General features: G+C 52.3%; 4 protein-coding genes and 1 non-coding gene across 5 annotated transcripts; 2 read left to right on the forward strand and 3 right to left on the reverse strand.

The window, feature by feature from the left end:
* Positions 1-3016: 3016 nt before the first annotated feature.
* Positions 3017-4054, reverse strand: SMAC4_00552 (uncharacterized protein). Its single transcript, XM_003351957.2, has 2 exons — positions 3833-4054; positions 3017-3773 (listed from the first exon to the last, which is right to left on the reverse strand). Exons 1-2 carry the CDS (start codon positions 4006-4008, stop codon positions 3041-3043), a joined length of 909 nt encoding a protein of 302 aa, XP_003352005.1. The 5' UTR covers positions 4009-4054; the 3' UTR covers positions 3017-3040.
* A 405-nt stretch (positions 4055-4459) lies between these two features.
* On the reverse strand, positions 4460-4565 carry SMAC4_13149. Its single transcript has 2 exons — positions 4528-4565; positions 4460-4501 (listed from the first exon to the last, which is right to left on the reverse strand). It is a non-coding gene; the product is annotated as a tRNA-Leu (tRNA).
* An 824-nt stretch (positions 4566-5389) lies between these two features.
* SMAC4_00553 (uncharacterized protein) lies at positions 5390-10268 on the forward strand (the record flags this gene model as incomplete). The annotated part of the gene is made up of 3 exons (XM_003351958.2): positions 5390-6256; positions 6339-7510; positions 7571-10268. Exons 1-3 carry the CDS (start codon positions 5888-5890, stop codon positions 10266-10268), a joined length of 4239 nt encoding a protein of 1412 aa, XP_003352006.1. The 5' UTR covers positions 5390-5887.
* A 1272-nt stretch (positions 10269-11540) lies between these two features.
* SMAC4_00554 (uncharacterized protein) lies at positions 11541-17175 on the reverse strand (the record flags this gene model as incomplete). The annotated part of the gene is made up of 1 exon (XM_066089447.1): positions 11541-17175. One exon carries the CDS (start codon positions 17173-17175, stop codon positions 12814-12816), a length of 4362 nt encoding a protein of 1453 aa, XP_065945894.1. The 3' UTR covers positions 11541-12813.
* A 1420-nt stretch (positions 17176-18595) lies between these two features.
* On the forward strand, positions 18596-20635 carry SMAC4_00555 (uncharacterized protein). Its single transcript, XM_066089448.1, has 2 exons — positions 18596-19423; positions 19517-20635. The coding sequence occupies exons 1-2, from the start codon at positions 18649-18651 to the stop codon at positions 20503-20505; spliced, it is 1764 nt and encodes a 587-aa protein (XP_065945895.1). The 5' UTR covers positions 18596-18648; the 3' UTR covers positions 20506-20635.
* The last annotated feature ends 1414 nt before the right edge of the window (positions 20636-22049 follow it).

The following is a 22049-nucleotide window of genomic DNA, read 5'->3' on the forward strand; positions in this document are numbered from 1 at the left end:
GCTGGTGATATCTACGATTCACAGACACCCTGATCGATGATCTGTTCTCTGACTCTTTACGCATTTGGCTTCCCGCCGCATCCACAAAGCCGTCCCCAATCACATCACTCGCCTTGTCCCGACAAATAACATGGATCCTTTGAGCGCTCTATCGGTGGCAGCTGCAGTCGTGCAGTTTGTCGACTTCGGAATTGGCCTTGTTAAAAAACCCTCAGATATCCTCAGAGATGCATCTTTCGTTCGCGAGAAGGTCGTGGGTATAGAGAGACTTTCTGGTGAATTGCTCGAACTCTCGGGACAAATTCAAGAGAGAATGACACTTCTTCAGCGGTCTGGTGGTATTCTAACTGTAGTGGAGATGCGGCTTTTGGAAGCGTGCGACAACTGCAAGGACATAGGGGAGCAGATCGCCAGCTCTATCCCTAAGATACAGGAGAAGGGGGTTACCAGTGTTATGGTTGGTGTTTCTCCTCCCAGGGGGAAGAACCTAGTCGCTGGCGCCTTCCGGGAATGCAAATCGATGTATTCCGACTTCAGAGACTCTCTCCAACTCGCCCTAGCAGAAAGCCAGATTGTGGAGCTAGAACGAAACCTCCAAAAAACAAGGTCAACATTGATCCTGACAATGATCTCAGACTTATGGTACACAATCTCTTCAACACTTGTTCAACATTCCGTCGGCTAACTGACTTTTTTTAGGGATCGTTCAACCCGGACGCAAAGACAGCCCCAGAAGTCCTCGACCACGGCAATTTCTGATACAGAAACACTTGGGGGACAACTTCGGTCGGACAGCGCACGGAAAAAGTTCGAGTCATTGATGGATCCCTGCTCTAAGAATATGCAACAGCAGGATAGTGAGATCACTCCATGGAAGGAGCAACAGCTCAGCGACGTCGACTGTATCGAAACTCTTCTGCAACTATTAAACTTCGGAGCGCTGGAGGCCCGTCATGAAGCCATACCGGAGGCGTACGAGGCGACATACGGCTGGATATTTGGATAGCCCCAAATATCTGGAAGCAATCCGGACAACCGCAGTTGGGGGGATTTTTCGAAGTGGCTCGAACAAAATTCAGAAAACGTGTACTGGATTACCGGTAAACCGGGGTCTGGAAAGTCCACACTGATGAAGTTCATCCTTATCAATGAACGGATGAATGCACAACTTCTCAAGTGGTCTGGTCCGAAACCATTTCATACTGCTGCATATTTCTCCTGGAATACCGGCGGCGAACTGCAGAAATCTCAGGAAGGCTTGTTACGCAGTCTTCTGTACCGAATTATTCGACAGGCCCCTCAAACTGCCCTCAGGTTACTACCTAATCGCTGGGCCATGCTCAAGTTATTTGGCGTTAGCGCTGCACGCAATTTTCCTGCATGGAGCTGTAAGGAACTTCAGGATTGTATGGCCTCGATAAAACACCTTACCAATGACTTCAATCTTGCAATTTTTATTGACGGATTGGACGAATTCCAGGAAGACCATTCTCAGCTTATAAAACTCATCAAGAATCTTCATCTTCAACCTGGCCTCAAAGTTTGCGTTAGCAGTCAGCCGTGGAATGCTTTCAGTGACGCTTTCAGTGGTTGTCCTCAACTCCGCATGGAGCTTCTCACCCAGCAGGATATGGAGGCATTGGTCCACGGGAAATTCAAGGCCAATGTAGCTATCGCAGAGCTTCGGAACGACCAGCCTACGATTGTCGATGGACTGATCACTGACATTGTTCGAAAGTCTGAGGGTGTCTTTCTTTGGGTCTCATTAGTCACCGACTCGGTTCTTGGCGGAATTGTCGACGGCGACACCTTGACGGATTCATATCGTCTACTAGACGATCTTCCCAGTAATCTCAGCGATCTTTACGACAATCTCTGGTCTCGTGTTGAATCTGAACACAAAGGAGAAAGGTCTCAGTTACTTTGCGTACTCGATCAATACTCAGACTCAGAGTCTGCGGAATACAGCCGGGTGAAAAATACCGTTCCTTGGCTTTCTCAGGGTTTACCGCAGGCTCTTCTTTAGTATTCTGTACTGGAAGCGACATCTCCGTTTTCCGCGAGAATCTTTGCAAGGCGACTGCGAAGCCGTACGAAAGGACTTTTGGAAATCAAGCCATCAGGCTGTGTCGACTATTTGCATCGAACGGCACACGATTGGATCATGGCGAGATGTGACGAAATTCAGCTTGAGGTCCTACCAGGCTTTGATGCACATATGGCGTTGGTGACAGGTTTAGCAAGCACTGTTCACTTGGCGAATTATGGAATCAAGTGCTGTGGTGACTCGCATGGTTAGACACTCTTGGCTTTTCGCCACCTTTCCATGGTTTCGGAGCAGCATCGCAGTCGTTCGGTTGCAGAGATTGACAGGCTGGCAGATGAGATAAAGAAGGCGTCCAGCAAACAAGCATTATCCGGTCGTGACGATTTCGAGCGGCAGTGTTGGATTTTCACCGGTCGCCAGAGTTGCAAGAGCTATGGTTTTGTTGCTATGGCAGCAGCTTTCGGTGGCCCTGCCTTCCATTATGTCCGGACCAAGATCATTGCTGAACCTGCTTGCTACACTGTCGAAGGCAATGAAAGAGATCTTCTCTGGCCTATCGTTCTTAGGACCGGATCGATGTTAGGCATTTTGGCATGCCCGTCACTGGAGGTAGCGGCTGAGATCTCGACCTTTGACGCTGGCGAAAGATTTGAAATCGCTGAACTATGGATACAATATGCGTTGAAAGGGACTAGGGATCGAGCAGCGCTGTTGTCCAAGTTGGCCAATTTACACAAAGATCTGTTGTACAGGACCGGGCTCAACCTGCCCCTCTCATATTTTGAGGGAACCGAAGAATACAATTATAAAGACGAGATGCTACGAATGCTCAGGAGGTATGGCGTCGGGTCATCATGGAAAGGAAGACTGCGCCGAGCCAGGTTTGTTGTTGAAGATTTATTCCAGAAATAAGAAAGAAGCGAGCTATGTGCTTGTCTCATGGTCGGGCACAAGGTATTCACATTCATGTGGACGAATCTGCTCATATCTTGTTTACCAGTCCAAAAAATAGTCAATCCCCTCCGTGATCGCGCTGGAAGCTGCTCCGAAGTGATCCTGGCCAGCGTATTCTCTCAGCTGCACATCCTTCATCCTCTTGCTGCCCTCAATTCGATAAAACAACTCATGAGAATAATCCGTCATCTGAAAGCTCTGGATGATGGACTTGCGCTGCTGGAACGCCTCCTCCGTCTCCGTCCTCCTCCGAACCGGGAATTGTTCCAGCGCGCCATAACCGAGAAAGAACTTGGGCTTCGCCTCAGTCTCCGGAGTCGAACCCGAACCAACAGTCCCATTGCCCAACTTCTCCGTCACTACATCCAGAATTGAGCCATTATTCCAATACACCGCCGGACTAACAGAGAAGAACGTATCAAACCAGTCCGGGCGGGTGATCAGCGCCCAGATGGTGAAGATTCCGCCCCACGAGTGTCCGTACAGCGCCTCACGGGTAAACTCAACACTGGGGAATACAGTATCGTGCACCCACGGACGGAGGACTTCGTCGATGAACTCGATAAAGTCGTCCGCGCCCGCGGTGATGTTCTCCGGCGAAGGAATAGGAGGCCGGAAGTCGACGGCTCGCTGGGTCAGGCCGTAGACGGTGTCGGTGAGCGGGTAGCCGATACTGACGACAACGCTGTCAGGCTGGGCGAATTCGACTTCGTTGCGCCGCTTGAAGGCTTCAGAGGCAGTCATGCCTAGGGCGTTGCCGTCTAGGAGGTACCTTTTTTCATGGCGTCAGTTGATTTTGTCGTGGGGATAATTCGGATGGCCGGGACTTACATGGCGAGAGCGGGCTTAGCCACCTCGCGAGACTCCCATTTGAACGGCCATGAGATCTGGATCTGGTACTCCTTCTGCTTGACGGCGTTGCTGACGTTCCATAGCGCGGTGTTGGCGAACACCGTGGGGAGAAAGGATGGGTAGGGGACGAATGTCCAGTTGCCTAGAGACGTCATGATGTCTTCTAACACTTGAAGTTGTGTGAACTTGTAAGTGATGAGGTTACGGAGACATATGAAACCTGTCTTTGCACAGAAGCTGACGGTTTATATACCCAGTATATGAGTACCATCTGAAGTTCCCGCTTCTCTAGTCCCATAGGAGGTTAGTTCAGCTCTTGAGGTAACACCGCAGCGTCAAAGCGTTGAAGAATTGGATGATGAAATGCGAATGCGACTCAGCTCGGACTTAACAGCCTCTTGTTTGGGTCTGCGATTGCTTCTTTGGTGCTCAGAAGCCGTTACCCAGACTTTTTGTGCCGTATCCGCCCCGGAATAGGCCATTATTGGCGGAGTCTTGCAAGAGAGTAACATGGCGTCGAACCGATATTGATGCGAGCATGCATCATTCCTCAGAACAGATACGGCAAAAGAAAAAGAAAAACGGAAAAGAGAAAAAAAACAAATCTGACAAGAGTGGGATTCGAACCCACGCCCTTTCGGACCACGGAACTCTGAGAGGAGATTAAGGGTTAACCTTAACGTGGCGCCTTAGACCGCTCGGCCATCTTGCCTTAATTATGATGATCACTTTAAATTAAGTATATAAAAATGGAAGTCCGTGTGGCGAAAGGGATTCCGGTTTGCAGCGGGCCACGCGAGCGACGGCAGGCCGTAACAAAACTTACAACTCATCCATGAATCTTTTCTTCCTCTTCTTGCCCCTCTTATGCAGCCATCGGAGCGAGAGTGATCCATATCTCAGATAAATGTACTCAAGTTCGGCGTCATCCAACAGATAACGCGTGCTAATAAACGAACATCGTCGCTGCTGATGCGTGATTCTGTAGGACGGGATACACGGTGCGCCAGTCGTCCCTGCTTGTCGGGAAGTTGCAAGTGCTCGCTTCTTTCGCCTGGTCAACCACCTAATTGGTGTCTTCCAACATGATTAGGGGCAGTTCTCCCCGAGTGTCTTCAAGCCCTACCGAGAAAATCTGGTGCAAAACCCGGCATACCAGGTACACGCAGCATTCATCTGGACCAGAACCTTGGGCTTTCCTTCTCAGACGCAAAATAGGTCGTCCCGCGTCCCGGACCACCACCATGGCCACACACCATTACTGAACAACGGACATACGCAAGCTTTTCCCGTGGTATTTTGCATTTACTGGTAGCCTCAACACGCCTCGCATGATAAACCGCGTCACGGAATTATATGCTCTTGTAAGGCTTGTCAGACGCCGATTACCTACCGCTTTTTACTCATTCGATTGGATATCCTCAAACCGCGGTAAGGTCAAACAAGCAAAGCCTAACAGAATACACCCAATGCTGTTACTGGATCGTTCCCTAGGACCTGACCAATGTATATTGGCAAGCCTGTGATCGGCTGTAACCCGCATCAACTCACTAACCCGATTGTCGAAGGCCCTGTTGGGCCCAAATATTCCTGGCACTACGAAATCGAATAAAAACTACCGAACAGGTTGCAGGCGACCCGGCCGCCACCGTTCGAGAGTCAAGGCCACCGATACCTAGCCCGATACCACCCCAAGAGGATTTTTGGCATCCGCGCAGTAGGATATGCTCAGCTACGCGCCCGGGAGACGGTAATTGGCTGAGAACAACGATTGGTTGCCGATATGCTTTCTGGGCCCTAAACCTCGAGGGCGGGGAAAGGCGCGTCGGGGTGCGCATTGTCGCCGTCGTTCTTGTTGGAGCTTGTCCCTCGTCGGGTATCATTTGTTGCGAATTTTGACCGGCGATTGATCCAACGTGAGATTGACTCGGAACATTGTGTGTAAATTTGCTACTGGACCAATTCCCTGCGAAACTTACCGGCTGAAGGCACGACCTTTGAGCGTTCTTCGTCTCATTAGTCACCGTCATCATAATGGGCTGGAACACCAGCACTGCACTCGTCAAGACATCGGCTCCGGCTCAGCTGCCACCACAACTGCGGCTAGCTCAAGCCGTGTCCGAGTTTGCGCAAGCCCTGGATAAGGAGAGGAAAAGGGACTTCATGAGATTACAAGCGCAATGCGCTGGCTCAGCTCCCACTGCGTCTGACGTCATGAAGGTCACTGAGGAGTTAAACCGAGAGGGTGCTCGGCGACACGCCTCCTGGACACCGGCTGGGACACGACTTGGCGGTTTTCTCGATCGGATCCAGAAATACGCAGAGGCTGGAGACGTGTTGATTGGAGGCTCACAAAGTCTTATTGCCTCAGGAGTATGGACGGCGCTGAGGGTATCTCTTCAGGTAACTATGAAGTTTCACGGCTATATTGCTACTGTCCGATGCCCAGTAATATGGTAGCTGACATATCAACCGAACTCTTAAGGCAGCGATTGGGCACTATGCTTACTTTGACCAGGTATCATCTTTGCTGATGAAACTGACGCAATCATGGTCCATCACCACGGAGTTCGCAAAGCACTTCCCCAACTCAATCGAGCTACAGGGCTTGTTTGCCGAGTACCTTACTAGAGTCGTCCGTCTCTGTCACCAGATAATCGAGGTCACCAAACGACCATCATACCTGCTTCTAGCGTCTTCCATATTTTCGACCTTCGACAATGAGTTTGGGGCAATTCAGCAAGAGCTGAACACGTACGGAAATCTGATCGAGAAACACTTTGCTATACTTACGAGCACCCAAGTCGTAGCCGGACAGCAAGCGGCAAGGAAGGAGACAAAGGGAATTCTACAGCACATTTCCAAGTCACGGAAAAGACAATACACACTCGAACAAAGGCAAAGATTTTTGCACCATCTGTCTCCCAGACAAGGCCAACAGGATGCAATATGGAGACGAGAAAGAAAGCGCGGAACAGCGAGTTGGATTCTTACCACGCCCGAATACAAGTCCTGGAAATCGGGACTCCAGTCTGTGTTACGAGTTACCGGGCACCTTGGCTGTGGCAAAACTGTTGCCCTTGCTACCATCATGGCTGATGCTCCAATGGAAAACAAGACCTACGCTGGCTTCATCTGCAAAAGAGATGATCCAAACACGTTGGAAGGGCTAACTATTCTTGGCAGCATTGCCCATCAGCTGGTGCAGTCTAGCTTGGTCCGCCAGCGGTGGGAGACATTGATCCAACAGAGTCCCGATACTTTCCTAGTGTCATGGACTATATCCTCATTTATGCACCTTCTAGAAAAGCTCTTGCCCAAGAACGAAACCTTCCATATCATATTCGACGGACTGGACGAATGTGCGCAGGAGGAAGTTGAACTGGTTTTGCAAGTATTGCAAGAACTTCGTGCAACACATCAGATATCAGTGTGCATTTCGGCCAGACTGAACGCATCGGGGCTTTCTGCCCAGATGACACAGAAGTACCTTGGAACGGCCGTTACGTTGTCCCTAAATAACGCAGACAGAGACGGTGAGATTGGAGAGTACATCATATCAGAGGTACAAAGACGAAATGCCTCCCGCCTACCGAAATTGGACGAGGAGCTGGTGGAACAGATAACGGCGGCGCTGACTGTGGGGGCCCAGGGAATGTAAGTTATCCGCAACATATTGTCATTGGTTTGTCAAGTGTTCTAATTAGGGCCTGGTAGGTATCTCTGGGTATCGCTACATCTGGAAGCGATATTTCCTTCATACAACGATGGTGTGGTGACCGACGAGTCAGTGCGAGGAATATTACATCACTTGCCAAAAGATCTCCCGCAAGCGTTTAACCAAGCCCTTCTTCGAATTTCTGACCGGCAATATGGCGACCGAATATTTCAATTGGTTGCCGCGGCGGCCGTAGTCGACACCCATCTTACCGGGGAAGAGCTCAATGTTGCCCTCACTGTTCAGCCTGGCGACCCCACATGGAACGGGACCAAGCTTCCACGAAGCCCTAAGCAGGTTGTTACTCGCTGTGGAGGAGGTTTGTTGGAGATCGACGAGGAAGACAACTGTGTTCGATTCATTCACCACAGCGTACAGTCACATTTGTACGGACAAAAGACTGCAATGGATGGCAGGGATCTACCACGGGGCTGGCTTGCAGATGCGAACTCGTTCATGGGGTCCGTCTGCGTAACGTACCTCAACTTTGGCGAGTTCGACAGACGCATGGCTTCGAGACAGGTTATCGACCCCAACCTTGTCTCCGAGAAGTTGAAGAAAGAAGCGGCATGTTCCAATCCCATTGTGGCCAGCGTCGTTCGACACATCAAAGGGGACAAACAACGAAAAGTGACACCTGAACAACTGAACATCTTCCCCATTCTCCTAAGGGCTCAAGCAAGAGATATTGAGGAAATGCGCTGCTTCTCTCCTTACGCCTCAAGACACTGGGCTGAGCACACTGCTCGGTTAAGTGAGGAGAACGGAAGCAGGATCGACACACTCTGGAAGGCACTGGCTTATGACAGACCGCCACACGTCTCAGTTCCGTGGAATCGTTCCCTAGGCGAAGAAGGAGGGATGTTGGAGTATGCCTTCGGGCACTTGCACGAGCATCTATATCGTTGTATCATCAACGAGCACCTTGAAGATGTGGGGATCATTACTTTTTCTCGTAGGTTTGTAGTGGACGGGATTTCCACAACAAAATGCTTTGCTGGAAAGGAACAACTGGAGTGGCTCATGATGATGATTGAGAAGTGCCTTGCCAGCCCCTCTTTGATCGCCGCGGCCTACTGTCTTGCCCTGCTTTATATATACCTAAGAGCCCAGCAATCCGAGCGGCAGGGCCTATATGCACAAAGTAGCTCACTACAACACACGATCAGAAACCACTGGCCAACGCCGGATGAATTGTTTGGGTCTCAACAGGGGCATATGGCCACGCAACACCTTCACGTTGAGAAAATATCTGTCGAAACCGCAGCAAGTCGCTTATGGTCCCTAATCGGAAGGGCATACCTTGCCTCTCCCACGGTCGCAGTCGATGCAGTCGGCGAGATAGCGGTACCTGCTGTCTTGGAGGTCTTGGCTTCAATGCGGCCCTCGACCGAAAATCCCCATTCCATGGAAGAGCCATTCTTCGCCTGCCTAGGTGTTGTAGCGAGAACCAAGTATTCGGACACCTTCTCTAAGCTCTGGGGATATGTGTGTGAACAAGGGATACCTGGCCACATACAAGACAGACAACATCTGGGCCATCGGCTATTAGAATATGCCTGTCTACATACCGACTTGAACCTAGTCCGAATGGTCACAATCCACCAAACCATTGAGTTACCTCTCTTTGAGAAAACACTGCGCCGAGTCAAATGCGAAGCTGAGTTAGTATTCCGCTCACACATACGCCAGTTCATGACGCCTACAGGTCATGTGATAAAGAGGCCGTCGATCAATAGTCATATCGAAAGAGACTTTGCCGCTGTTCAGGGGTACCTGAAGAGAAAAGAGCAAGACCTAGCTCTGGCCTTGATACGAGCAAGCTTTGCATCTTACCGCCGTCACAACCTGGACAAGTATGTGGTACAAGTGCTGAGGTTAGTTATCGTCTCTCGATGCGACACCGTTCTTCAGAGAATGCCTCGCCTGCTACGAGCAATGGAGAGTTGGCCAACAGTCCTAATCGATACTATGGTGACTTTTGCACTCGAACCAACGCGTTCACTTGCAGATGAAGATGCTGCAAGCGAAAGAAACATATTTTTTGCTTTGCTCGAAGAAGTGAAGAAGTCACCGTCTCAGGACTTGTTTCTCATCGGCTGGGACGACAGGGCACAAACAAAATCGGATTCGGGATGGACAGCTCTCCATGCAGCAGCTCTATGGCAAGGATATGCGGTCCAGGCTCTGTTGATGATGTCGGCTTCAACAGGCTTGACCGTTCGCCAGACACGATCTGGCCTCACCCCACTTATTGTCGCGCTGTGCGGAGATTTGAACCAAGAAGATGTCTGCTCGGTGGTGAATGATCTGCTGAGCGCTAAGTCCCATTTTGAGAGCGAGACTTGGCCTTCAGGAGACTCTGATCCAAATCCCCCAGTCTCTCCGTTAGACTGCTCAATCGCGTTACGCTCGCCACGAATGACACAGATGCTGGTTCGGCATGGTATTGGACATAAGCCCGGTTCACCCACCGAGACAGATAACAACGTCCAGACCTACATCAAAATAGTTGCGTTGTTAGAGAGCAAGGTTTTGTACTGGGACAAATATTCGGCGTGGAGAGTCACAGTCGAAGAGGGCAAATCGATTGCAAGTTACTATGGAAGCTTTGTAAGGACCCAACGTGGCCAAAGAGACCAAAGTGAAGGGGTTAATCTACTACAAAGGACAGTGCCATTGAAGGTATTATTTTGAGGACCCAAAGTTGGGACCAAGGAATGAAAGAACGACAAGTCGAACTAAACAGGGCCATTGAAGGAGCATTGATATTGAGTTCGCATGGCGTAGACTGAAAGCCGGTGATGGATCGAAGGAGGTGCTCAGTCAGAAGGATTGGCCAGGTACGAAATCTGTCAACATGATGAAAGGGAAGATGAACGGAAGTATTTGACACAAGGGGACTCACGTGTACACACGACGGGGAGAGGGAGTCAACCGCGAGTTGGAAAGAGGGACCATTGGAGAGCTCAGTTGGGCACTAATTACATGATTATAAGAGCCTCTGGGGAAGGGAGATGATTCGGATTTCTTGTAACGTGATTGAAATTTGGATATGGGTATGCCGTTTCCCTCTTTATTTATCATAGTAAGTATACCCGCCCAAATAAGAACTTGTTCAGGATTCACAAGCGCGACTGACCAGTTGTCCCACTGTACGCTACATAGCTGTCGAGTTTTATACACTTATCCCCCCTGCCCGCGTGGGTACAGCCGGTGGTCATGGTGGGCGAAATTGGGTAGGGTATCCGAAGTCGTTGACTTGAGACAGCACGTAAGCCACGGCACCCTAACAGCTGCCAAATAATTGCCGTGCAGAATAAACTGAGATCACAAGGTCCCATCAGCTCCCATGAATGCTGCAGTGCGGCCGTGAGCCATCTGAGCGAAATTGGCGTGCGATGTTGCAGTTGTCTTGTGATGGGAGAGAAAAGAGGAAGTCAGGATGCACTTGGAGAACGAACCTAAGGGACGAGCTGGTGATCTTGGCCGCCCGGTTAGTCGTACTTACAGGCGGGTTCGGTCCTCCCAGAACTTGAAGAGCAATTGATTTCGCCATACTTGGTACCTCTAGGTCGCTAATATTCGAGCCAGGGAAAGGACGGCTGTTTCATCCTTGATGTACCATATCTCACAGCGCTTTCCTAAAGAAAACCCATAACGTCTCTGCCCCAGTCCCCGGTCGGGCACCATAAACACCCATGCGGCAGGAACTATCCATGGTGACAAGTAACCTGGTAAGAATTTCTCTGAGAAGAGTAGTAGAGAGTCATATGCCACGCAAGATACCTACGTACTGTACCTAGGCTGGGCCTCATTAACAGAGGTACAACTGCCCTTTCCCCGAATCAGACCCTCGCTCCTTCCCCATTGGTCCAGAGCGAGAGAAAAAACATGATGATGATGATGATAATGATGATGAGCAAACACGACACCACATAACCACTGAAAGTATTATAATTGTCAAAACATCCCTTTCTTGACTGCTACCTCAATTCGAATGCTATGTAGGCATCTAAAGCGCTAACCATGCTGTGAGAGAGCAAACGACTATCCGCTGCCAATGCAATAACATCCTGAGCTTAGCAACTCAGGCTATGAAAACGCCGAGCGCACGAGTAAATGCACCCCTTTGACTGTCAGTTGACTGCCACAGTCCTTTTCCTTCTTCCTGAAATGCTAGTAGTGCAATGATGCCCTTTTCCAGTTCCAAATGCATCTCTATCTATGTCCGTGACCGTTCACTTCCTTCCTTTTGTCTTTCCTACTTCGTTGTCCGCCCTAAAGTTCCGAGTTGAACCAAGGAACTCAAAACAGATGCGAGCAAGAGCTTTGCAGCTCTATCATGCATCCATATAGCCAAAATAAAACACCTAAACTATAAACCGAATTTGACCTGCTGATATCCTTAAAAGCAAGTAATATCCTCTTCTTTGCGGGTATATCCGTCTCTACCACTTATCATCCAGTCCTCCTACATCCAGTCTTCATCTCCCTGATCTCCTATCCCGTGTAACTCGCTACATCAACCGGGGGTCAATAGCCTCTGCCTCCTAAGCAATGGGTCCATGCCCATTAGGATGATGAGGAGGGTAAGGGTACGACAACGGCTGCATGGGCTGCTGAGGCGGCATATGCTGATGCTGTTGTTGATGCTGATACTGATGCTGGAATGGGGGCATCTGTTGCATCTGTTGTTGTTGTTGTTGATGCATCGGGGGCATCGGAGCCATTTGCGGCGGCATCTGCTGTCCCTGTCCATGCGGACCCGGACCCTGTTGTGATACCTGCATTGGTGCCATTTGTGCCATCTGGGCCATCGGTGGCATCGGCTGCTGCGGAGCCATCGAATGGGGACCCATGGACTGATGGGGCATTTGTTGAGGGGGCATCGACTGAGGAGGCATCCCTTGGGGAGGCATATGCTGCGGAGGCATGATATGTGGTGGCAACTGGGGGAAGCTGTGCATCACCTGGTGATGGCCCTGAGAGACCGCAACGTTCTGGGGTTGGGGTGGCAAAGCCAGCAGCCCGGTGTGGGTGGGACCCATGCTTGGTGTTGTCGGAGCCGAGGCGCCAGTGGAGGGGCCGGCGGAAACCGGATCCGGTGTCTGGCTCATCGACATTATGCCCGGCTCGTTACCATTTGGCCCGCCGGTTGCCGCCTTTTCTGCCTTCTTGTTGGCCAATGTCGTACGGCGCTTTTCAACTGCCCCTTGCATCTCACCTGAAGCCCACCGTCCTAGGTCTCTGTTAGCTTACGAAGGCATTGATCAAAGGCAGAGTGGCGGTACTTACTTCTCATGGAATAGCTCATCTTCTCCGACTTGCTCATCTCAGCATATGGCTTATCCGGCTCCGTGGTGTTGGCCAGAGCAAACCCACTGGGCATCATCTTTGGAGGCTCGACCGGCTCAGGTGGGGTTGGCGTAACCGCCTTTGGAGCCCGAGGTGCTTTACCTGGACCCTTCAAGGTAGGATGCGGACCAGTATTGACCGGAGGAGCTGCTTGTGGAGGAGGTACATGGACGAAACCAGGACCCATCGACGAGGGTCCGGGGTTCTTGATCTTGATGCGGGTCAACGGCTTGGTGATAGCCGGTGGCGCGGGAACCTGCGGCGGAGGACCTCCGGGTGGGAAGGCTGGAGCGGCGTTGAAAGTATGCATAAAGGGCGAAGGACCAGGTGCCGGAGCAATGGGGGGTGGTCCGTTGTTGAAGAACAAGGCAGGGGCTTTCAACCCTCCAACAGGCTGCTGCGGAGCCTGTGCTGGAGGTGGAGGAGCGGGTGCTGAGGTAGGCTGGCTCGTGACACTCGCGTTCTTTTTCTTAGGGCCACGTTTCTTAGGCTCGTGACCCTCTGGTTTAGCCGAAACGGCGTTGCGAGGTCTCTTTTGTTGCCTGGGCTCAAGTTCAGGATCATTCTCGAGCGCAAAGTTGCGTTTCCGCTTATCCCGCAACGAATAGCTGGATTCAGGTGTGCCGGCCGTGTTGTTGGTCCCCTCTGACGAAGCGGTTGACGGCCTCTGCACCTGCTGCTGCTCTTGTGGTGGTGACAGCTCTGGAGCACCATTATCAAGAGGAACAGAGTTGTTATAAAATGATTGCGGAGCGATCTCCTGCACAGGAGGAAGTGTCACCTTCGGCTGACGCTGACGCTTAGTCTTCGCCTCCTCAGCTTCCATCGGGGCAGGCGTAGGGGCAGGCGGTTCCTCAACTGAAGGGGGCGCGGCTGGCGCACGACCACGTTTGCGGCCGGGTTTCGGCTTTTCTGCTGGCAAACAGGTCTCTGCAGGCTTGGGTTCCTCAGGTGCTATGCTGGCAGCCTCGTAAACCTGTGAGGCATCCTGAGATTCCTGAATATCCTCAGCAATCTGGGGCTCCACATCCTGCTGAAGCTTGTTAGCTAGCTCAGCTGGCTCAGCAGCAGCTTGCCCGGCTTCTAATGCCTCCTGGGCCTCCTTGGCTTGTTGTTCCTCCTTCGCTTTCTGAGCTTTCTCCGCCAAAACCTGTGCCTTGGGCTTGGGTCCACGTTTCTTGCGGACTACAGGCTCAGGAGCAATCTCCGGGGCCGGAGTTTGATCAGAGGGCTCAACCAAATCGTCATTGGAAGCCAGTTGCTTGCGCTTGCCACGCCGTCCGACGACAGCGGATGGACCGCCGGTAGGGGTGCCGGCACGACTAGGGTCCTTGCTTTGATCGGAGAGGTTGCGGGGTTTGCGCACCCGCTTTCCTTCAACAACGTTTTCTTCCGCAAGTTCAGCCTTTCCAGCACCTTTCCTGTGAGGTCGGGTTTCGGTGATGTCCCAGCGCTGCTCTTCGATGTTCTGCCTACCAACTGCGTTGGCATGAGGGTTGTGCTTGAAACCATATGCTGCGGCCATGATCTTATCCTGGTCCTTTTGGTGCTCGTAGATGGGATCATCTGACGAAGGCTTCGGTGCGCGAACACCCTTGAGTTCAAAGGCGGGCGGTCCCTTGGTGGGTTCATCGTAATGGCGACGAAAATGCGGCGCATCCTCTGCTTTCAGCCTGTTCTCCCAGTTGACGATCGAGACATCGTTCTTCTTGCGGCGCTCCGCATTATCCTCATCGTCAACAACCTTCCTGAGCTCGCGGAATTCTGTCTGCCAGACGTTGAGGGTTTCAGACATGGCTTCGGCCAGCTTGTAGAGCGTGGCATCGTCCATGTCCTGGTAGTCTTCCAAGGCATCTGCAAACTCTTGGACGTTGCGGATCTTGGGAAATGACCACTGCTTCCGTGGCTGTCGGACCACCTCCAAGGGCTCGATAGAACCAGCGACTTTTTCGGAGTCGAACACTGGCCCATTGACATACTGTCCATCTTCATCATCGCCGACAGATCCGGTTGCCAAATCGTCATCATCTACCATCTCGGAGGGAGAAGGCGCGGCAGTCGGAGGTTCAGTTGGCGGCATATCATCAGCTGGACGAGATGCTTGCTTCAGTTTCGATGCCGGAGCTGGCTCTACTGGGGGGAGTCCTTCCGATATTTCGCCTCCAGACTCAGCCCGTGCCTCCAGTAGCCGTGGAATGTAGTAGTTCTTTTGAAACTCCATCATCGACATACGAGGTTGCCCACTCGCCACCCTCTTGGCCGTTTCCTGTCGCCAGAGTTTGTAAAACTCTTCCCTGTTCAGCTTGCGGCGCCCATCCCAATTGAGTTCAGCAGACGTGGGTTCTGGGACGGCGGCCGAGGCGAGCGGTACCGTTTGTGCAGGCGTGGGAGCCGGTGACGTGGCCGGTGTCGGTATAGGCGTAGGATTAGCCTTGGTCATAGGATCAAGGACAAGCCTTTCAGTGAAGGGGCCGGGGTGTGTGACATCGTCGTCCACATAGGGCGTGAGCTTCAGAGAAGCAGCTGTAGGTGTCTCGAGACTATAGACCTTCTCGAGGTTCTTCATGCGGGGAGGGAAACCCGGCTTAGGAGGTCGTACGATCTGAGAAGATGACGACGGCGAGGCTGCCGCAACCGACTCATCACCTTGTGTGGTGATAGGTGGGGATGGCGGACGATTGCTTGGTTGAGAGTTAACCTTTGAAGAAGAGGTCGGTGGCGAGGGATGGGCTTGTGGAATCAATTCTGGCACGGAGTGCAAATTGCTTGCTTCATCTTGCTCTGTGGGCTCCTCCTTAAAATGCCCATCATGAAGCAGATTTTGGCGACTTGGGTGATGATCCGATGGACCTGATTTCTCGATCTCGTCCGAGGCGGCAGATACCTGGTGTGAACATGGCTCATTGGTCGAGGTTTTGTTGGAAGAAGCGGTGTTACCACTTTCCCGTGTCGATGGATTTCGCGTCGATTCATCCTCATTGCTGATGCGTGCAATGTTGTCATCCTTGGGCGCCTGTACTGCTTCATCAGCAGTGGGAGGCAATGGCTGTTCACCTTGAGAGACAGCACCGCTTCCCTTGGGCTTTGGCGACTGATCCTCCGCGGATGCACCTTGAACTGTGGACTGCTCCACCTCTTCGTCTACTTCAAGTATCTCATCCATCGAGACACCAACCAAGATGGTGTCTTGCACGTCATTGTCTGACTGATGCTCAACATAAGTGCTCTGCGCGGTAGCTGGTTTCTTAGACGCTGGCTTCCGGTGAGAGGATGAGTTACGTGCAGGAGCCGGAGACTTGTTGCTCCGCTTGTTCCGCAAGGCCGTATGATCATGGTCCTTGACTTCTTCAGCCTCAGACTCCCCTTGGGTACCCCTTCGCCGGCGTCCACGGGTGGCTGGTATGGCGGCAGTCTTGATAAACGAATCGACTCTGGTGAGGGGAGCGCCCGAAACATCCTCAATTGTCTCCTGGTTGTAATCGACCTTTTGACGCTTCCTAAGAGAGTGGCCACCTTTGTCATTTGAGTTTCCCTCACCGTGCTCAACAATGGCTTCATGAGAGGAGTCAAAGGTCTTGGACCTTTTGCGAGCTGATGATGTGCCAGCAGGCATGGCAATGTTCGAAGGGACCTCAAAGGTGAATGGAGTGGTTTGGATGATGCGATCACTATGCGGAGTGACGCGGAAAGAAGAGGTAGAATCTGGAGCGGTTGGAGAAGCAGTGCGGCGCTGTTGATGGCTTGCATAAACGACTTGCCTGCTCCTAGCACCTCGGAAGGAGCTGGTTGAAGAAGCGCGTTGATGGCCTGGTCGTTGATGGGCCTGTTGCTGGTATTGCTGCTGTTGTTGCTGCTGCTCGAATTGTTGACCCTGAGTTTGATGCCCATGCATCTGCGGATATGCGTGCATTGAAGGGTGTGGTTGATTGTTCTCCGAATGCGCTGTAAAGGAGAATGGAGGATTCTGAGTGGACAGATCCGAAAAGGGGGTGTAGGTGGTGGAGGAGGGGTGAGGCGCATGTGAGTTGCTGCCAGGAATGGAAGGGTTAACAGTGCCAGTTACAGTATTGGTGTTGCTAAAGCCATTGGCTTGGCTGAAGGGTGTAATCTGAAATGAATGCTCGAATTCGTGCTGCTGAGCAATAGGGCGCTGTTGATGTTGTTGCTGCTGTTGACTATGCTGGCTAAACTGTTGTTGGCTGTTCTGGTGTTGATGGTGAGATGTAGATGACAGGGTCCCACGCATTTTCTTGGTCGCGCGCCCGCCGCGGCCACGTCCGCGCTCCATGTTAAAGCCGGTGTAAGTCACTGCAGCAAAAGGACAGACTGGACTGCACAGACTTATTTGAGCCTCAGCTGTCGGCTGGTCAGAGTGAGAACTTGACACTATTTGGGCGGTTGTGGAACATAGACTCTTGCCAGTGTGAGGCGAAAAAGTCAAAAAAATGCACTAACCTTTCAACGTGTCAGGGAGTCGGCTTGCTTCAGCTTGTCAATGGTTGGATCTAAGACGCTCAGGCTTGGCGTTCGCTCAGTGCCCAGCGGGTTGCAAGTGTGGTCTGGTTGGGTGAAAAAGATTGTACTCGAAAAGATGCCGAATAGCAATGCTCGCTGTCTGGCAAGGCTGGCTGTTCGTCGTCAATTCCTCCTGAAAAGAATGCGGCAGAGGATTGGCCAGAGTTGTGTGAAGTAGTAGACAACCTGAGACTGGGTAGGTTTGTCGGGTGTTGGAGGTTGAGCGAAAAGTGAGGCCGGACGCACGGGCAAAAGCAAGTACAGAGACGGGATGGGCGGTATTAGTGCCAGCCGCCGGGGCCAAGCAGTTTGGTGAATGTGTGCACCGTCTGAAGAAAAACCCAGGGAAGCGCGTTGAAGACGGGTGATCTGAATTGACGAGTATGTGGGATGGTGTAACTTCCCGGCGAGCAAAGTGGGCGAGAGGTAGAGAAGACGTTGCGGCGTCTTCCAGTTTCGCTGCTTGACTTTTGGCTGGGAAGTGGCCGTGACTTGACGGCTGAGTAGATTTCTTCCTCACGTCAATTTTGGTGGTTCAGATTCCCGAATAAGCCACGACCAATCACATGCGAGTACATGTGGTCAGTACTGCCCTGGTAGACCCACACTGCAGCTGCATGCCAGCCGACAAGGCCACTAACATGCTCCAGCAAATGTTGAATAAGACAGCTGGCCAATCACACTTCACAAATCCACGCCTGCAACTGTGGATCAACAGCACCTTGGCCGGTCTTTTGCTTCATGTCATTCATGGCACGACCTGCGTGGTTGGATTCACTCTGGGCAAAACCTGAGTGAGCCACCGCAATCTGCCAGGCAATTGAGGTTTCCTAATCACGTTCAGGTTTTTGACCCAGGCTCGGCTCCATCAGTACGCTGAAACAATAAGGCTGACGAGTGATGATGAGGCTGTCATCAAGAACGGAAGGAAGGGCTGCAAGAATCAAGTGGATCCCCAGCAACCCCGTCACGCCTCCTAGAAGCAACCACAGAGGCCCAGAGTGACGATTCAGTTGTCGTGTGGTCCATCGCCAGGTTCTTGCTACATTTGGGCTTCACGCGGTGAATTTTAGCATTGTATCCAGATGTAATATTGTGTGGGAATCGACGGACAGGATCAGTCAAACCCTTTTTAGATCCTGTATTATGTGATGGAGATGGTTTTTTTACCTGGCCGTTTAAGGGTGCAAAGGTACCTGGGTACATGTTCGTGCAACCCCGCAAATCCGCACCCAATCTGTTTGGTCCCTGCAACGCATTGGGTGCCCGTCCCTGGACTGCCCTGTGCTCCCTTATCTCGATAGAATCCACCCGCCCATCCACCCGGGGACATCATTCCACCCTCGACATCACAACAGAACATCGGGACGTACATCGCCCGCCAACAAGCACAATGGCCACCAAACGATCCAAGACCGACCCTACCGACGACGAGCTTGGTGAGCTCTTTGAGGGCATCGGTGATGACATTGCCATCAAGAAGTCATCGACACCCAAGACCAAGCGAGCACCTGCTAAGCCCAAGAACGATGCCGCCGACCGAGATATTCTGGCTGAGCTAGAGGACGAGCTTGTCTCGAAAGCTCCCGAAAGACCTCATACCCCTCGCGTTCGCGATATCGCCGCCAAAGCTTCGCCAGCGAAGCGCACGTCGACCAACACACCACCTCCCGCTGCTGACACTGGCGCTCCCACACGAAAGTCGGTCGAGAGCACCGCGTCTCACCCGACTGGCACCTTTACACCCAGCGCGACAAGCTCCGATCCGAACGAGTCCGAGAAGAAGCCTGCTGAGAAGCCACAACCAGCTGCAAGCACTGGCGGAAGCTGGTGGGGAGGCTTCTTGTCTACTGCCGCCTCGACTGCTGCTGCCGCTGTCAAGCAAGCCGAAGCCGCCGTCAAGGAGATTCAGCAGAACGAGGAGGCCAAGAAATGGGCCGACCAGGTTCGCGGTAACGTGGGCGCTTTGCGCGGCCTCGGTAAGTCTTGCCCTTCAGATGGAATCACTCCCGTCAGCGTCATGTTCCTCTCTGTCATTGCAATCAATTGCTGATTAGTATCCTTCGTAATAGTCGGAGAAGATCTCGTCCATCGCGCCATCCCGACGTTCACCAATATTCTTCATACCCTCGCCCCGCCTATTTCGTCGCACGAGCGGCTCCTCATCCACATAACCCACGACCTCGTCGGATACCCCTCCCTCGATCCTCTCATCCACGGTGTCTTTAGTCGCGTCATGTCCCAGGTCGAGGGCGGCGATCTCCTGGTCATCCAGCGAGGTCAAGAGTCAACAGCACGCAACTCGTCCGAGAAGCCTTCCTTCTTCGGTGGTTCATCAACAGTCGGCTGGCGCGACGGACCGTGGTGGCGGCAGGTCGAGATCCCTCGCGACTTGGGCATCATCAACGGTATGGTCGAGGGAACCAAGCTCTGCCGGGCTAACGCAGAGGGCTATGCCAACGATTATTTCGCCGCCCACGGCGGCATTGAGGCGGCGCGCCAGCGAGCAATGGAGCCCGCTCGCGAAAGCAACCCGGTTCGGACTTCGGACATCTTCCTGTCGGTGCAGGCCATTGGCGTGAAGGAGGACAAGGCGCTCTTTGCGGGCTCGTCAGCTTCAGAGAAGGAGAAGGAGTCATCTGATGTTTTGGACGAGGATAAGACTGACGATCTGGTCTGCTTCGCCGTCTACATCTTCGATCCCATCCATGATATTCAGTACTCGGCTGTCAGCCAGTCCATTCCCGCCAAGTGGATCCGCTGGCTAGACGCTGCCGCCGCGCCCCTTACCCCGGGCAGTGCTGACGAGGGTGAGGAGTTCGACTTTGAGCGCGTCCCGGAGGAGATTCGCGACATCGTCGAGAGCGGTAGTGTCGACCCCCGCGAGTGGGTCGCTGAGTGGGTGGAGGAGGCACTGAGCCTCTCTGTGGGTGTCATCGCCCAGCGCTACGTTGCGCGCAGAATGGGCGTTGGTGAGGGCAGCATCGGTAAGGGAAAACAGAAGGTGGAGATCATCCTGGAGGAGGGTGGAAGTGAGGCTGCTCGGGCAGGCCTCATCTGAAAGGAAACAGACATGTTGATGACTTGCTGGTTACAATGAGGCGTTCTCTGGGTTCTTGTTCCTGTTTTTGTCTTACGCAACACCAAGTTGGTTATAATAATACACGCTAATGAACACGATTTGAAAGAGACCACTTCCACGCTATGATATGGCATCTCCAGCACGCAGACCATCGCGTCCCAACAGCAGCAGTCATCTTGTGCTCGTGGAGGCCAGCGTCTGAATGGACGATATTGCCGGGTATCACCGCTTCCTTAACGACAGCCGGCCTGGCTGCCCCCTGTCAGGAACCCCCAAGTCTTGGCGTGCGTCAGTTCCACTAAACAGAAGCCCCGGGCGAGCCGCAACAGTGGAGTTGTGTCAACTGTTGGTTCGTGGGCCCAGCTTGTAATTTTCACCGCCGCCCTCGCCCTTCTCGAGACAACACCCCTTCGAGATTTGTCAAGTTGTTTGCACGGCTCAAGGAATGCGTGCAAAAACCGAGATTCATGGAGCGGTCTTTGGTCCGAGCAGAGCTGCAGTACTATGGGCACAATGAACACTTCGGTTTTTAGCCGGTTGAGGACGATCCGGGGGTCATGCTTTCATATTCCTCGTGCTATACGCATCTTCACGATACGGTAATTTACGTTACCGCGTGTAAGTCATCCCAATCCCGATTCTCAACTGCAACTCCATCGGAAACTTTGACGAACGACGTTCACAGACCATAGTAGTTCACATCCGAATATCTTCATTCAGAGATCGAGGTGTAACATCACTTACACAGTGTCCTTTCTGCAAACATTACGTACAACGCGCAAGTACTACCCCCACACAACCATTGAGCACCACCTAACACCGGTAACTTGGTTCGCAATACGCCGCTGCGGCGCAATGAAGCCACGAGGAGCGGCGCTGCCGGGTTGACAGGCTCAGATGGTCTTTGGATAGTACTGGTGTAACGTGACAGTTTTCGTTCAAGTCCTCGACGACAACTTTGTCACATTGAATTCAAGTTAGTACACAACACCGAACCAAACTCTGAACTTTGCCGGTACACGTTGGTGCTGGCTTGGCCAGTGGCTTGGGCAGGACTCATCGCTGTTGGAAGAATGATATGTTCCAAGTTGGATTATAAGGATGCTGAACAGTATGAGCACCCCACGCCCTGCGATGTACTTCGCGAGTTGAGGATTGTTGGTGTTGGTGACGGTAGCTTCTGGGCACTGCAGTCATGGTCCATTTGGAGAGGAACTCGGCATAAATGCTTGTTTGGGGACTTTGGCGAGTATTCAAAACCTGTACAGAAACATCGGTGATAAGCTGACTGGATTCTGGAACCGTACCCGAACAACATCAACCCCAAGTCTCCAAGCCTTCACTCACGTTCGGTAATGCTACCGAGAACGGCAAGCCAATACTTAGCCTCAACTACCAACGAGGTTCTCCCCGCGTGACCGGCCTGCTACGTACTCTGCCAGGAAGGATTCTGTCATTCTGCTATGTAACATCAACATGATCCCCCCCTCGAGGCTTGCGGCTCAGCCCTACCCAACTTGGAC

This window comes from Sordaria macrospora, chromosome 1 (assembly GCF_033870435.1).
Source record: "Sordaria macrospora chromosome 1, complete sequence".
Lineage (NCBI taxonomy): Eukaryota > Fungi > Ascomycota > Sordariomycetes > Sordariales > Sordariaceae > Sordaria > Sordaria macrospora.